The sequence below is a fragment of the Juglans microcarpa x Juglans regia genome, chromosome 2S (genome assembly GCF_004785595.1).
Source record: "Juglans microcarpa x Juglans regia isolate MS1-56 chromosome 2S, Jm3101_v1.0, whole genome shotgun sequence".
NCBI lineage: Eukaryota > Viridiplantae > Streptophyta > Magnoliopsida > Fagales > Juglandaceae > Juglans > Juglans microcarpa x Juglans regia.
Window position 1 is genome coordinate 24,318,872 of NC_054597.1, and position 17,228 is coordinate 24,336,099.

At 37.0% G+C, this 17,228-nt stretch overlaps 1 protein-coding gene across 2 annotated transcripts; it reads right to left on the bottom strand.

Annotated features, from left to right (window-relative positions):
* Nucleotides 1-1,861: 1,861 nt before the first annotated feature.
* On the bottom strand, nucleotides 1,862-17,018 carry LOC121251664. Of its 2 annotated transcripts, XR_005938076.1 has the most exons (16): nucleotides 16,814-17,018; nucleotides 13,882-14,432; nucleotides 13,536-13,812; nucleotides 12,667-12,953; nucleotides 10,493-10,675; nucleotides 9,521-10,276; nucleotides 9,303-9,397; nucleotides 9,159-9,218; nucleotides 8,984-9,072; nucleotides 6,795-7,379; nucleotides 6,612-6,686; nucleotides 6,146-6,216; nucleotides 5,988-6,045; nucleotides 3,179-3,419; nucleotides 2,117-2,950; nucleotides 1,862-1,998 (listed from the first exon to the last, which is right to left on the bottom strand). XR_005938076.1 is itself a non-coding variant. In XM_041150974.1 (15 exons), exons 2-15 carry the CDS (start codon nucleotides 14,295-14,297, stop codon nucleotides 2,235-2,237), a joined length of 3,909 nt encoding a protein of 1,302 aa, XP_041006908.1. In that variant the 5' UTR covers nucleotides 14,298-14,432; nucleotides 16,814-17,018; the 3' UTR covers nucleotides 1,862-2,234. The 2 variants fall into 2 exon arrangements, 1 of the variants encoding a protein (XP_041006908.1); XM_041150974.1 differs by having other exon boundaries at nucleotides 1,862-2,950.
* Between the last annotated feature and the right edge of the window lie 210 nt (nucleotides 17,019-17,228).

A 17,228-nucleotide genomic window follows, 5' to 3' on the forward strand; every position in this document is an offset into this window, starting at 1 on the left:
TATTCACTTTTGATACACAACCCATCACTAAGGAGGGGGAAATAGATACATAAAGTAAGTCTTATTGTATTAATTAAGCATTTAATATTGCCCAAACAATCGTAAATGTTGTAAGACACACCTCATGTGTCTCATCTCTATACCACTTCATGCTCTCAAATTCAGGTAAGAATTTAAAACAATCCTTTTAGGGTTATATTATTGACTAGAAAAGTAATTATTGAAGGTTTTTGTGTCTTATCACTTGCACCACTGCTTGATACATCGGATCTACCAAACCAGAGCCGGGTGAAGACGTACTCATGCAAGAGAACTGAAAAATCAGCAAATTACAATGCGGAGTGGATCTTCAGATGCAATAATGGAGGCAGTCTATTCCCATTACCACACTAAACAAATAAACTACTACTATCCACTATTGTCCACGGATTCTGCAGCCTTGTATTTGTTTCATCATATCATCTTGGGACATGCATGGTAAAATTCGAGCTAGAAAAGAGTCTATAGGTGAAGGCATTGTTTCATGAGAACTGCTATAGACACAGAGATTACACAAAAATAAATCCATGGCTTCATGTAATCCGTTTGATCTACTTTGCTCTAAAAGTAACTTTACAATCTTACGTTGGCATCAAACCACGTCAGTTTGTAGATTTACTTTTGTGTAATTCCTTTGTAGCTAAAGTATTTCTCTTGTTTCATATAACAAACACCACCAAAGCCTAGTTAACAAGCCAACGTAGGTCCTCACAAAAATGAGTTGCAAAACTAAAACCCACAGTGAAAGTCGGCTTCCGGCTTCACTGGAAAATGAGAAGATAAAATACTACAAGCTTGTCAGGCAAACAAAATAAACCATCATGCAGTGGGTTTGAAGTCTCAACGGCGTTACAAATATTAACTGTATTTATGAAATGTGTATCAGTTATGATTTCGAGTTTCAGTCTGAAGCAAGAAAACAGTTTGGGGCAAGGCACAAGACCCAACCATACATACACAAGGCAAGCATTGAGAATGAACTGGGTGTCAATTTGAGTAGGACATTTCAAAAGATAAACCTCACTACTTTTAAGTCAAATTCCATGTGGCAAGGAGGCATAATCTTAATGTTTAAAGCTAGAAATAAATGCCTTTAACAAAATAAAGATAAATACTTCAGACCTATACTGAAACATGATTTGAGCCAACTGAAGGCTAGGGGTTAGAGATATACCTCGACCATATAATACTGCATGCAAGTTAATAACAATTGAGAAGGTGGCCTAATCAGGTGAAAAATAAATCCTGCGGAGAAACTCCCAAGTTGTGGATTACTAATTCCTGAGATGGGTCCACCCAATCATCATGAGCTTTAGTGCAAATAAAAACCCTGAAATTGTCACAATTACAACAGCAAATGTGACTTCTGCAATTGGGCATGATCTTCCCATAGGAAATTATACCACAAAACATAGCGCATGAACAATCCAATTCTACAGCATAAGACTTCCAAATACTAAAAGAAGAAGAAAGATGGCAAGAAAAATCTTACCATCGGCTAGACTGAGAGATTAGGAAAACCAGAAACCTGAAAATACACCAAAAGGTAATATAGAGTAGGACAGAAACTGGTTGGAGAGCAGAAACAGAAACCCCCTTTCAATAATGATAATTCAGCCATGACTATAACCACATTTGTTAATTAATGAGTCCTACTATCTCAAGGAGAAAATCCCTGACGCACAGAGCCTACATTGTGATTACTGCATTCACCACAACTTCAGCTGTAGAGATGACAGAATGAGATTATTCATAAGAAATCATAAAATAAAGGTATGAAAAGAAGGCAATACCTCATTATGAGCAAGTCAGCCAGGAGATATTAGAACAAAAAGGATGATTTTATTAGAAATGTAAAATGTATGTACAGGAGAAGACCCAGTGTTCTCTCATCTGTGACAGCTACGTCCAGAGTCCAGTGTTGCTACGAGATAATTGGTAGGACATACTAACTCGAACCTTGAACAAAAATTTACAGTCGAAGTCACCAACTTAACACAGGAGCAAAATCCAAAACATCCGAAACGTTCACTTGAAAATCAACTTGTGCAAGAGTCTACGAAAGAATTTATATAACCTAATTTTGAACTTGGTAGCCAAATGACTATTCATGTAACGGGTCATTTCTTGACAACAGCGACTTTGTTTTGTATGTCACTCGTATAATGAACAAGACTATACAAGTAAAAGCAACTTCAAACCATCATGTTTAAGTCTGAAAGGTCATCCATTGGAATTTCAAGACCCATAAAGTCATGATCTTGCAAACCCTCATCGTCAATGTTCAGCCATGAACCCAGATCCTGACCCTGGTCATCAAGATCATCAGGCACACCTAGCACATCCATTACCGGTAACTGTAGATTCGATAAATCAAGAGACTCAGGGTCATCCAATACATCCAAGCCAAGCCCATCTTTTTCCTTGACATGGCTACTTGTATTATCATTTGACTTTGACACAGAAGGCAATGCTGCTTTGGGTTGCTCTGATATCTTGCCGACAAGGCCATTTACGGAAACAGATAGTTGAGTCGTTTTCTGCTTCGGCTTCGTTTTAGATTTCCTTTCCCCCTTAACATTTGATAAAGCAGGCCGACCAATCTTAGTAGTACCATTTATAGATGACATCTCTCTGCTGTGTCCCTTTCCATCTCTATCCCTCTCACTTCTCTTTCCTTTGGCACTACTTAATAGAGAACTGCCAATGCCTGAGGGGGCACTTGAAGTACCAATAGTACCACCAACATCATCAAGCAACAATTCCCTCTTCTTCACTCGGTTTGACCATGTATCTTCTCTAGTTTGTTCAGAGAAGTGATTTACAGGCAGAAGGGCATCCATGGAATTAATATCATGGTTGTCTGCATTCTTAATAAACTGCGAAGGGCTTTGCTGTGAACTCATGGATGCTGCAGAGAAACAAAAATAACAATCCATCACTGAATCATTCCACAGAACACAAAACCAAAGGACACAAGAAATCTGAAATCTGCAAACCCCCCTCCCCCAGCCCCAATATCTATGCCCTAGCAATCACTCAGGACATAAAAAATAATTGTTCAAAGACGTATGGAATGGTAAGCAGATCACCACTATTTTTCCCTCAAAGGCATCGAAGGAGATACAAGAAAACCTACCTTCCAGAGAACGGATGCAGGTATATGGTTTGGTTGATTCACCCTCTGTAGTAGTATCAGCCAGCCGTGCACCATTGAGATTGGAAGACCCAGAAAGAAATAAATCTTTAAATGAGGGTTCACTGAAGCAGCTCTTTCCTGTATCCTCAAATTTATGACATCGTTCCAATGTCCGTTTAACAAATGCTAACGCAGCTTGCTTAGCCATTTTGTTACTGGAAATCTTCCCACCAGTGCCAGTCTATAAAACAACAATGGTGCTAAATTTAGTTTAACATGTATGCAATTGAACTTTCAGAAACAGAGGTGCGACCTCATTTCAATATATGATAGTCTCAGGCATGATAATAGATGAGGCAATAAAAACTAGTTTGTTAAAGATCATCTAGATGTCCTCAATGGAATTGCTAAAAAAAGAACAAAAGAAAGCAAACAGAAAACGAATACATAATTAAACATGTGATGAACATACAAGTTGACCAACAATGCACAGAGAAGGGGGGGGGGGTGGAGAGAGAGAGAGAGAGAGAGAATAAATTTCAAACAGAAATCATCCACAATAGTCAGAATTTTGGATCAGAAGCTGCTGCTAGGAACTTGCAAAACGAGACAATGACCTCTTTTTTAATAAGTACTGAGACTTCACTAAAAGACACAAAAGGCACAATCCAAGTATACAAGAAGTGTACAAGAAATACATCTATCTAGAAGGAGAAAAGGAAATAAGAAAATTATGAAAGCTAAGCCCATTGAAGTATCAAAGGTGTCCAAAGGAAAAGTGTAGGAAAAGAGAGGTTTGAGCTCCTCTAGCATATGTTCGGGGTCCTCAAAACTTCTATCATCCCATTCCCTCCAAATACACCATATTAGTCAAGTAGAAGCCATTTTCCACAGCTGCAATTTGAGGGCTGCCATTCTCCAGGAATAAAAAAAGTCCGTTAGTGTTTTGGCCAAGCCAAACCAACCCGTCTGAAGAAGACTCCACAGGTCACTAACAATCTCGCAATGCAGTAAACGATGATCGACAGACTCTGCACTCTTACACATGCAGCACCAATCAAGCAATACAATGTGTCTCCTGTCAGTTGTCGATGATGAGAATCTTTCCTAGAGAGGCTATCCAAGCAAAAAGTGCAGCTTGTGAAAGGAACTTAGTCCATATGCTCTTCCAAGAAAATGGGTTGTCATTACGAGAAGTAAGGGCATTATAGAGAGAGCAGGCAAAGAACATCCCTCTGGGTGGAAGCCCATAGAAGCTTGTCTACACCTCTTGTCTGAAACAAGTAGAATGTAGTAGATTAAAGAATGAAGTAAAGGCATCTATAACCCAATCATGGGCTGCTCTGATAAAGTTGACATTTCATTGATGGAAGCAATAGAGATCTCCATATGGTCAGTCAGCCACAGAAGCATCCTTAGTTTGTGCAACACTGAACACATCAGGTAAAGCATCCTTCGGAGCCTTTACTTTGGCCCCGTCTCCAACCACAAATCTAGTGTGATTAGAAAACTTCTCCAACTCTTTATGAATTATCACACTCGAACAGCATAAGACCCTCCAACCTCGTGAAAGCACCAACTGCATCACATACTAGCATACTTAACTTCCACCACTGAAAGCCATAGGCCTCCCTTTCCATGGCAATTAACAACTTTGCAACTGAACATCCATCAATGTAGTCTTCCAGATTTAAATTTATTGTTTTACCTAGTATAGGTATTTTGTATCTAAAGATAACCAAAAGGAAGAAAGTTCTCTTCGAAAGAATGTGTTTACAAACCTCAACTACCATTTTTTTATGGGTTCCCTGATGTGTTTAGCACCTCTCGAATTTCATAAATACCACTCCACTTGAGTCTAAGCAAAGTCTAACTATGACAAACAACTAAAAAAACTCCATTTTCCATTAGCCTATAACCTGGGTTGTCACAGGTGCTAGAATACAGACCCAAGATGCCTGTTGCAAATGACGAGCAAAATCTCTGGCCAAAACCAAGGGCTTTGACCATTCAGTGCACATGGCCTTCAACATTGAACCAAAAATATGTCAATGACAATCAATCTTGAATCCATCACAACTACCTCAGGAAAACCATCATTAAATTTGAATATTTTTTTAATTGAAAGTCATGCGTCAGCTCCATGATGGTTGTGCTTTACCATTAGGATAAGACATCTTTGCATTAAACAGAACAGTTTAAGGTTACTTGAGACACAAAATATATTGCATTTTCTCCTTTTCCATCCTTTTTTTCTTTTGGATGAAGTTTTTATCCTTTAGCCTACTGAGAGTATATATTTTCATCTTTACAAATGAAAAAAGTAGTAAACAATACTGTCCCTCTAAAGATGGGCAAATGGGAAAGCGATAAGATCATCCTTAGATGATGAATTTCAGGAAACCCTTCCAGAAGCTCATAGTACTCCACGAAATGCAGCGATATGGTACTTAACAAACATGGACCTGAAGGACTGAGACACTAAAACCATCACTTGCCTCTATCCTTCTCTGTTCTATACTTCTCTACTTTGTTCTCTATAGTCAGCCGCCTTCACACCTTTTACCCTAAATCCCAAATATCCCATTTCTTGCTTCAAGGGGCCGCCAACATCAACATTGCATTAAAGCCTCTTTCTTCCCCTTTTTCTTCTTCTCACTATATGCCAGTTTAGGTCTTCTTTTTTATGAGTATGTGTCAGTTTAGCTCTTACTTAAGCCAGAAAAGCTTTAATATTAATCAAACCAGAAAAAAAAGGACCAATAACAAAGTAAAGATGAAAGGAGGGAATGATTATTAAGATGATTACCATATACTTTTCACAGGCCATTCCAACAAGTTTGTCAAGGGCACGCTCTTCAAACTCCCTACATGAGAATACAACATTTTTGTTTGCACCATGATAGCCAAAAGCATAAGTAAAAGAAAGAAAGAAATTCATCAGAAGATAAAGAACAGAATTGTTACTTCTCTTGGATATCTTTCATGGCTGAGGCAGATTTCAAAAGTCTATCTAGCAAGCCTTTCTTCTTCGAAACCTAGTGAATCAACAAACAAATTCATTTGATGAATATCTTTAGAAAAGAATTAGGCCATTGCAAGATGAAAAGTTCCAACTCAAAATAGTTATCAAAAATAAAAATAAAAACCAAACAAAATAAAACAAAAGCTCCAACTATAAACGAGTACATGCAATATGAATATTTCTTCTTCTATTCGAACTCCAAATACTTTCTTCCGATTTTTTTTTTTTTTCCTGATAAAATATCTTTCCAACCATAAAATATGTTCAACACACTAGCCAAAGGAATAGATCAAGTAGAATATAATATATTCCATGCCAACCATACAAGGATGGGGATTTAAGAATGGACTCAAGGAAAAATAATGGTTATTGATTTGACGTAAGGGCCTTTGCAATGGTATCAAATACCTGTACTTGGTACTTCTCTTCTAATCTACTGATTTCGTCACTGATTCCTTCATCCTCTATCAGTGCCATGTCAGGCTGAAAAACAAACATGTAATCAAAACAAAACCTTAAAGGACCTATAACAATGCTACAACAGCAAAAAATGGAAAATTCATGCAATAATTCTTGTACAAGTGAACTTACCACAGGGTCTGGGAAAATACCAATACTTTGAACCTCCAGGAGAAGTTTTTCATTTAACCGCAAATTATCATACTGAAATTCAGAACAGGTCATGCTAGACATCAATGAAAGGTCTGAATGTAAGTCGTTTGGGGAATGACCAAATGTTGAGTTCATCCCTGTGTTTAGGATGCCCACTATGTTGCTTTCAGGTTCATCATGCTCTGCCTCCCCAGTTATCCTAAAGCCATTAAAAGCAGTAGGCCCAACAAACTGGAAGCTAACAAATGACTGGTCATTCATATTATTAGATTCCAACTCTTCATCCAGCTCAAATTCAGAACCATACTCATTATATTTGAGGTCTTCATTTACACTTTTACAATCCTCCTCCGAAATTAGAGCTGCTATGAGCCTCTGACATAAGGGAATCAGACTATGATCCCCTGTACGTGGCACTAACTGTTCTGCAAGCAGTTCAATGCTTCTTGTTCCAGTAGAATGCCCCATCTCTATCTCATGCTCATATCCATTAGGAACAGCACAGCAACCAACAACACTAGAATGAAGTGGAGTTGGCGTAGGAGCAGAGGAATCAAGATTTCCCTAACAGATGAAGAGAAGTAATAAAATTAGAAATGCTGACTATCATGAAAGGATTTTAGCTCAGAAAATAGTAATAGATCTAAGCCTTGAGATGCACACAAAAAAGATAATTTATGTAAATATATCAATGTGTATATGTGTGTGGTGGGAGGGTAATGCTTAATAGACTAGCTTAAGAGACCATAGCACAGGAAACTCCTTGAAGTACAACAGCTCAAAACTCTCTTAAACTAGTGCATTACATCTTCTGTTATAGTCCATATACAGCAAATTCCCAGAGGTTAAGCATTGCATTTTTATATCCATAAGCAGCATTTAAAACTCTGGAATATAAGCTTCTATCCGTTGCAGCATTTGCAATGCCCTATCCCAGATATTAAATATCATTAACCCCAGAAAGAGTTAATGCACTTACTTAGTAAAAAAAAAAGAGTTAATACACCACTCTTTTCTTTTAATCAGTAAGAGTTTATACAACACTATAAAATTCATATCTCATTTAGGTTAGAACATTGAAAAAGGCAACACTATATAAACCCATACATAAAAATCCATATACTACATAAGACTCACCTAGTAATTAAAATGAAATTCAAGACCTAAAACTATGGCCCATGACCAACAACTATAGAACTACAAAAGCACCATCGACTCCAGTATTATAGAAGAAAATAAAACATTATTGACCTAATTAATTACCTTTAAGATTTAGGGTTTGTTTGGAAAGTGAGATGATCTCATCTCATCTCATAATTTCTCATAATTTCCTTCCCAAACATCACTCAAACACAAACATTTTTTAATTTCAAATCTTCAACTTTTTCATCTAATCATTACAATTTTCCCAAACTTCTAAACAAAACACAAAAATTAATACAACTTTTTCAAATTTCAAAACAAAAATTATATTAAAAAATTATATTTTAACAATATTTTAATTTTATACTATTTTTATTCAACTTTTTCTCTTTCTTTTCCCAAAACCCACTAAACATCTTAACTCAAACCTTAGAAAAAGAAAAATCTTAGCTCAAACCATTTCATTATTATTCACAGAATTCTCATCTCATCTCACTTCCCAAACAAGCCCATTTGACCAAAAGTGCTTCTCGCTTGATTTAGCCATAGTCTTAAGACTTTGAAAGAGGAGTTTTCAACTAACCATTGACTAACAGTGCAATTGAGAATCTTTTTAAAGGTCTAACCAAATTGGATGGTCCACTGCAAAGAAAGATAGCCCCAACATTAAATGCTTATGTGGGGTACAAACAGCATTAAATGTTGTAGGGCCCACACGATTTTTATATCTCTCTCCATAATTGGACCATCCAATTTAGTCAAGCAATTGGAGAGGATCTCTATTCATAGTTGTGCTATTACTAAAGTAATTTACTAAAATAAGATATGAGTTTCTTATCCATTAATCACAGATGAAAATATTAAAACCTGCTGGGTACCTTCTTACTAACTTGTTAGCATACGAGATGAAAATTTATACTGCAAACTTCATCCATACCACATTTTTAACAATACAAATATCTATCTGTCAGCAAGATTAAGATATCTCATATAATCTATAGAAAACAAAAAAGGCGGTCCATTACTTGTTGCTTTAAGAATGCAATGTCTGCTTCAGATATGAAACCAAAAAACGTCTCCATCTGCCTCCAAAAAGGGCTTGTAAAGGCACGAACTGCAGTAACAAATGAATCAATAAACCCAAAAAACTACAAAATTGTGCCCAAAAGATGGATGCAAAATTTTTAATGAGAACATTACCTTGATTAATAACAGCATTTACAGCAGCCAATAGCTCGTCATTCCCATCATCTGACCCAACTAAATAAGGTAAAACCAAAAGTGATTAGGGTACAATAAATTAAGGGCTCCTACATATTTACTTAAAAAGTCAAAATCAAATACCCAGAAAATCTGCTGATGCGTTGGTCATTGTCTGCTTTTGCCGTGCATAGGTCTTACGGTCTGAAAGTTTCCTCGTTGGTGGACGACCTGCCTTGCTGAGTAAAAGAATCCATACAAACTATTAGATTGCAATATAAGTGCCCAAGATTGTTCGACTACAAAATGAGTAAATCTGTTAAGAAAACAAGAAATATATATTTAGGACGCAAATGCTTGACCTTTCAGTCTTATCAAACCCAAGCCTTGCACTCCTGAGCTGTTTTGCTGTTCCCACGTTCCCAATCTTCTCAACAGTCATTGGCATGAGAGACCTTGTAGAAGTAAAACCTCGCCCAGTCCTACCTTGCCTCCGAATACCATCTCCAAGATCATCCGCAGCAACTGGCTTAGTCTTTCTTGATGACAGGACTAATGTTGAAACCTTTTGTACACTCTGCCCACCCTTCTCATCTATCTCATCAGACTTTCTACACTTATCTCTGGATTTAGTTTCCACAGCCCCCGACTCCTCACTTTCAGATAAGGTGGCTGAAGACAAAGGATCACTTTTTAATTTCACTCGCTGAGGAGAACTGCCAGGCAAGCGTCTGGCAAGCCCCAACCCAATTTCACTACCAGCAATATCAGATCCGGCATCCGGAGCAGGAGTTTCATCATTACTCAAAACAATAGGAGGAACAAGATTTGTTCGTCTAGCAGTTCGGGAATTCTTCTGTGGCCTCTGGCCAGCCCAGTGAACAGGTGGGGATGAAGACCGTGTTGATGCCATTCGTTTTCGATTATTGGGTCCAACAGCAGCAGGGGGCTTGTTTGAACAACTAGAAAGCTCCCAATCACTAGGAACATTTGCTCGATGGACAACAGGGGACAACTTGGGTGCAACACCTGAACTTGATCTTGGAGCTCGAATAGATGCATTCATTTTCGCATTTGAGGTAGGACTGGCTGAATTAAAATCGTCACGAACATTTGTCCTAAGCATGCACAAGAGAAAGTGAATCAAAATCATAGTATGGTTAAGATAAACAAAATGGCCAGAAGTAAACTAAAGGCTCAGCAAAAAGAAACCATATGAACACGAATTCAAAGAAGAGAAAAATATTTGACCAAAGAAGTACTTGTAATTATAATGTGCATAAGATAGACAAAATGACCCCAAAAAAACTCGAAAAAAAGGATGCTATACATACTTATTAACAGCTCTGGCATTAACCCTTTCCTTATCTGAACCCAGAGGGCGATCTCTCCTATCATTCATGAGGGAACCATAGTCGGGGTCAGTCCTAGGAATGGAGGAACGCATGCCCAGGCCAGTCTGTTGTGAGATACCATCTGACTTTCCAACTCCGACAGATCCATTAAGGACTGGAGGCCTACATAAAGAAACAGATTAATATCACCTCTCAACAATTATAAAAGACAATCGTCACAATTAAATCAATTCAAATTTGTTTCATGGACTTGAATTATATTCAAACACTCATGAGCAATTAATATCGAGTCAAATTGGACATGAAAAGGCTTTTGATCATGTCAATTGGGATTTTCTTCTTTACTTGCTTGGGAGATTTGGATTTGGGGAGAAATGGTGCTCGTGGATCCGACATTGCATTTCGACACAAAGAAGGTGTTAAATAGTCATGGTAATAAATCATACCCCTGGAAATGCATTTGGAAAGCTAGAGTGCCCAGTAAAGTTGCATTTTTTTGCTGGTTGGTGTCGCTGGAGAAAGATTTAACTACTGAAAATTTGAGGAAAAGGGGTTTGTATGTGATGGGTTGGTGCTTCTTGTGTAAAAAGATGGCGAATCTATTAACCACCTGTTTCTTCATTGCGAAATGGTGACTGCCTTATGGAATGAGTTATTTGCAAGGGTAGGCATTGCTTGGGTGATGCCTTTTCATGTGGTGGATTTCTTGGCTAGTTGGCCAGGTGCTGCGGGATGTGGAGGCAATAAAGCTGAGTGGAGGATGATTCCTTCGTGTTTGTTCTGGTGTCTTTGGCTTGAGAGAAATGGGAGGTGCTTCAAAGATTGTGAACGCACAATGGGGGAATTTAGGGATTTTTCTTTAGCACTTTAAACTTTTGGGTGAACAATCTAGTGAGGGATATGAATATTTGTAATGCTTTATTTTAATTCTATTTTGCTTTAGTTTGTATTTAGGTGTATTCTCTTGTATACTTCCTGTGTTACTTGGAATAAAATCTCTTATTACCTATCAAAAAAAAAAAATTATATTCAAAACTCGCAGAAAGTTGACCAATCACCATTGCTAGGTCAAAAGGTCAGAACATCCAAACAGAAATTTTATTGGGACAATCCTCAACATCATGTTCTGTCTATTGAGCATCCACTAGTATGGTATCATTGAAAAAATATATTTTCTGACACAATCAAAATCTGAGAATCATATAAATCAAAGATGCACCCTTTAGACTATAGTTCTGCACGAAGAAGCATAACCCTAACTGTCCTAAACATCAATACCAAGCATGGAGGTGCTTTCCATAACATTTGCTTCGATGGAGGTCTAAATAAGGACAATACAGCACTGAATGATCATAAGCAGAACACATAATAAATGAATTGAACATAAAAGAATACACAAAAATACCAACCATAAGTAGGTGCCATTACTCCCTGGATTCTACCCTATTGCCTTCTCAATTAATTTCCACTTTCAAAAATGAGAAAATCCACAAATAAAAATAATGTTCCAACTAAAACTACCATAAAATAAACCACCTCCCCCCCCCCCCCCCCACCAAATAGCCCAATTCCTTTTAAAAGCTTAGATTCCTTAAGAAGAATTAAAATAATTTCCTAAAGGAAAAGGATACTAAAAAACAGATTATGCACGATTTACTGGGGTTGTCTTGTATGTCGAAGTTTTGGTTTCGACCCTTGGAAACAATTGCATTGTATTGATGGTCTTGCTGATGGAGGTAGCTAGTCTTGCTGATAAAGATGTACCTTTTACTGCAATTTTATTGTTTCTTTTCTCTCACTTATAAAAAGAAAAGAAAGAAACAATGCCATTGCATAAAAAAGAACATCTTTATCAGCAAGACCATCTACCCCCACAATATTCTCAGTGGGAGGCTTGAAGATACGATCGTGAGTTCATATACCATGAAAAGCACTCTTGAATTTTTCTACTATTCAGTCAAGGCTCCAAATGGCTATACAGGCCACCTGTATCCAGGGCCATGCATTCCCAAGCTTCTTACTGGGAACAAATAAATAAATTCCACAACAAAATACCAGCTAAACGAACCAGCACTGACTATTGGAAACTACTAATAGATGTAAGGGTTCAAAATGTCGCCATGGGCAAATGTATGAAAATTAATAAGTCCTACCTGAAACCATGGGATTCATTACTTAACCTTGACCGAGCATCAGCAACAGGCCTTTGCTGTATTCCCTGTTTAGCATCCCGGTAGCCATCAATTGGTTTAGTTGACACCGTACTTGGAGAAACATCTGGCTTTATCCCAGAACGTTTTTTCTTCATTTTTGACTTTTCCCAACCATCGACACCAATAGGTAGTGTTCGATCCTCAGCCTGAACTGCACCACTATTTGCAAGCCTTTGCATTTCCCTCTCTCTATCTATAGCTCCAGATAGCCTGACATGAGCGTTACTCTGCATATCCATCTATATTTATTAGAATCTCAATCAGTCATATCTTGAAGGAATAAAAATTCAGGTAATACATGTTACACAAATTTTGGTTCAACAAAAAACAATACATAAAGCAAGAAAATCCAGCATTACATGGTATACATAACTTAGAGAGAGAGAGAGAGAGAGAGAGAGGTGTACAAGTAAAAACATGCAATCATATACACATAAACTCAAGAATCTACAGAGTAGACAAGGCACCTGTTAAAACTGATGTAAAATAATACACACACACACACACACACACACACACATATAAACAACAATAAGGGAAAAAAGTCAAAACTGGGCAACAAATTGTACGGAAATAGTTGACTGAAATCCTATATATTATTGAAGTAATGTATGAGTATAAAGGTATAAAAGCATGATCTGCGCCAACAACCATATTGGCTTCTGGTGATTGTCAAAAGGAAAAAAGCAACAGAAAAAGTAACATGCTGCAAAAAGTAATATGACAACTAAAATAGTTTTGTTATGGGTTGACATCAAAAATAGCTGCTGGAAGATAATTAAATAAGACATTCATCCCAAGTTACTTACTCGCACATCAACCAAAGAAGTTCGAGTGCGCTTGTTTGGCACAACATTTTTAGGTCGTTCTTCCAATTTTTGCTGCTCAAGTTCAAAACCACTGGTGGCAGCATGACTCTGATTTCCAATCTTACCTACACTTGGCCCCAGGACAGACCGATCACTTGATAACATACTAGACCGGTCATTAGAAAAACCTTCTAACCTGGATCTCTTCTTTGATGGTACGGCTGGGAAAAACTTGTTGAATACAGATAATGATTCATTGAAAGTTTTCATACGTTCCCTGGTAAGTATAAAATTGTTATAACTAATAATAACTTCAATCTCAAATTTAGAGGATATAACAAACTACCTCGCCTTCGCAGAACTTTCACGCAGACCAGCCTTTACTCTTTTGACTTCCTCCGGTGATGGAGATGATAGCAGCTTCCCTTTTAAAGAACCAGACGAAGAATCATCTGGTGAAGCACTAAGTGCAAGACTCATATGTCGTTTCAAGTCCACTTGACGATTAGACTTATGCTCTGCAGCCAGCAACTTTGGATCAAAACGCAAGCATTGGAAGAAGTTCACAACATCGCCTTGTGTTGCTGCAGAACTGCTTCTCGACATGTTCGGAAGAGAAGATAGAATTGGATTCTCCATGTTCTCCCGAAAGCTACCCGATCTATCCAATGGAGCAGCTATGTGGGATCCACGCTGCCCACTGGTGTATAACGGTCTATCCGGGCTACCAGAAGGCAGATCAAACTTGCTAGATGTTGCCATTGCATTAGTTTCCACACAGCCTCTGTGTTACAAACCCAGAAAACACAGTGGTGCATGACAAAGTTGTGATACTACAGCACATAAAGGCCAAATTTTTGCCAATTTTTATAATTACCACTTGCGTGAACACTGCTCCTGCAATGGAGAAACCAAATACAAATCCAAATTACATGACATACACGGCCTCCACATTTTAAGTTACTTAATGCTTGAAATATAACGTGAAATGAACCAAGTATCAAAGTTGGACAAGAAGTATGTTTGAGGTCCAAATGAACCACCAATAGTTAAATGGAAAATATGCTTGAGCATGCACGTGTGTATATAATTATCAATAGAAGTATCATTGAGAATAAAGAAAAAAATATAAACTAATATTGCAGATACCATAGAACTCCTAAAATCTATGATATCCAACCAGCATCAAACTTTCATGATCAAGACACAAGGGACTAGAATATCCTCCACATACACACACACACACAACATGATATAATAATAAATGAATATATTGTCAATGTACACCCTAGAAAGAAAATAAAAAAATGATGCAGCAATAAACAAGCACTTGCCTTTCAGGATATACAGCTGAATGCTAGAGGGGATACTTTCAAAAACAAAGACGGCCAAATTAAGTAAATCCTTTCAACTGCAATGTACCAGTTCTTCTTCACTGTGTGCTACCTGTAGCTTTTAACAAATTCCTCTCTTCTATGTTTTCTTGTACTGTTACTTGTTTGTCCCAAGTACTCTTTGCTATTCACTTTTTTATTTAAACAATGGCATTTCCATGTCCCAGAAGATTTAGTTGCAGCATCTCTGAATTAAACTTAAATATCACCCATACACCCGAAAATAATTCAAGAGTGACTCATAATCAAATTCTCTCTCAAATTTTGCAGGGGTAGTTGCTTTAAGTTCTTTTGGCAGATCATAGTTTTGTGGCTCTTTTTTTCTTGTTTCGAATTGATGATAAGAAAGTAAGTGAGCTTAATGTGATGGTATTTTTTTTTTTTTTTTTTATATAGGTAATCATAGAGATTTTATTAATAGAAAAGGCAAAGCCCAGGTACACAAGTAGTATACATGAGAAACACCTAGCTAGGGTTTACAACAATGTGATGGTATTTTATGATAAGCTTGTTAGTTCTTTTTTTTTTTTTTTCTTTTTTGAAGATGTTGGCTTACTTTGACTGGCCAAATCTTCAAATAGGGTTCCAAGACTACGAAACCACTGGATGACTGGAGTATTCACATTTTGATCCTTGCATAAATATATATATATATATATATATATATATATATTAGTTGGGACTCATATAATATGTAATTAAATTCAGATATAAGGGCTTGCATGCTGCATTGATAATAAAGGGAATCAACAACCTCAACTTAAACCTTGAAATACTTTACTGTGACAACGTAAATTTACAACTCTCTCTCCCCCCACCCCTTCACGTAAGGAGGGCATAACTTTTTTTGATAAGTAAAAATATTATATGTATCAAAATGAGTAACCAAGTACATGAAAACACCTTGCCCATAATAGAAAGCCCCTAATGACCCAAAAAGCCCGTGAAAAACAACCCAAAATACACCAAGCCGACCCAATCTCATCTCATCATTACAACTTTCCTAAATTCTCACACAAAATATAATAAACAATTCAACTTTTTCAAATCTCAAAACAATAATAATATTAAAAAATAATATTCTAACAATATTTTATTTAACTTTCAACTTTTATTTAAAACTATCTCATCTCATTTCACTATCCAAACGGGGAAAACAATTAAATGAGCCCAAAAAAAAAAAGAAAAAAGGGAAAGAAAGAAAAAAATACCCAATTGCAGGCTCCCAAACAATGGCTGCAATTTTTTACTATGACATAAAGTACAGTAAAACTATCCCAACTGATATAGCTAGTGATAATTAATTTAAGGAAAAAATGCCACCTAAGTATCAGTAAGGAAGAATATCACTTTTTTTTAATGATCTTTCCCAATTCAAAAATAAACCTCCACTCTTTTATTTTGAGCTACTATTTCCCTCAAGTTCACTTCCCTGGTTAAACTATTATCCACTAGTATTGCGCCCGATGACGGCACAACAAAATATTTTCCAATTTTTATCTATATCTGATTGTGAAATTTCCTCCATTCCCTAGGATCATGCTGATAAAGTCTCAAAAGAAAATTGATAGTTTCACATGAACTTTGGCCACTCCATAACTTTGAAAACACTGTTTTCTTTTTAATCTTTATTTTTTTTTCCCAATATCAGTTCATTGAACAGAACTTAAAAAATAAAAATAAAAAACCCCAAACCAATCCCAAACACCAAAAAACATCTTGGGCAAAAAAAGGGTAAACCCTAGAAGTCGAATCAACATGAAACTCCAGAATATGAAACCATACTATACATTGAATTAAGCAAAACAAAAAACTTCGAGGAAGAAAAAAAGTAACCCTAGAAGTAATATCAGCATAGATTAATATAGACAGGGATTTGTATACCTTCTCAATTGTGGCAACGGTGACGCTACTCGTTCTCGAGCTGCGACGATTCCGAGATTTAGAGATTCAAGAACTAGTTCCGAAGTGGAATATTTTAGAGACAGTAATGAGTTTGGAGCTCGATATCGAAGGTTCGTGCAAAGCTATGGAGGACGAAGGCAGCCGTGTGTTTTGATCGGCAATGAATCGGGCTATAAGAAATATACTGTCATGCCCATGTTTGGTTCCGTTGAGGATTTTAGAGTAGTTGCTCAAATAGGGGTATTGCTGGAATTAGAGGTGTTGAGCCGGCTTAACCAGCTCCCCAGTTTTACATGTGACTAATCTCTCTTTTTTTTTTCCTTTTTTTTTTTTATTTTTTTTAGAGAAACATGTAGTGCAGACCGGCAGAGGCACACGCGACTGAGTGCTAAAA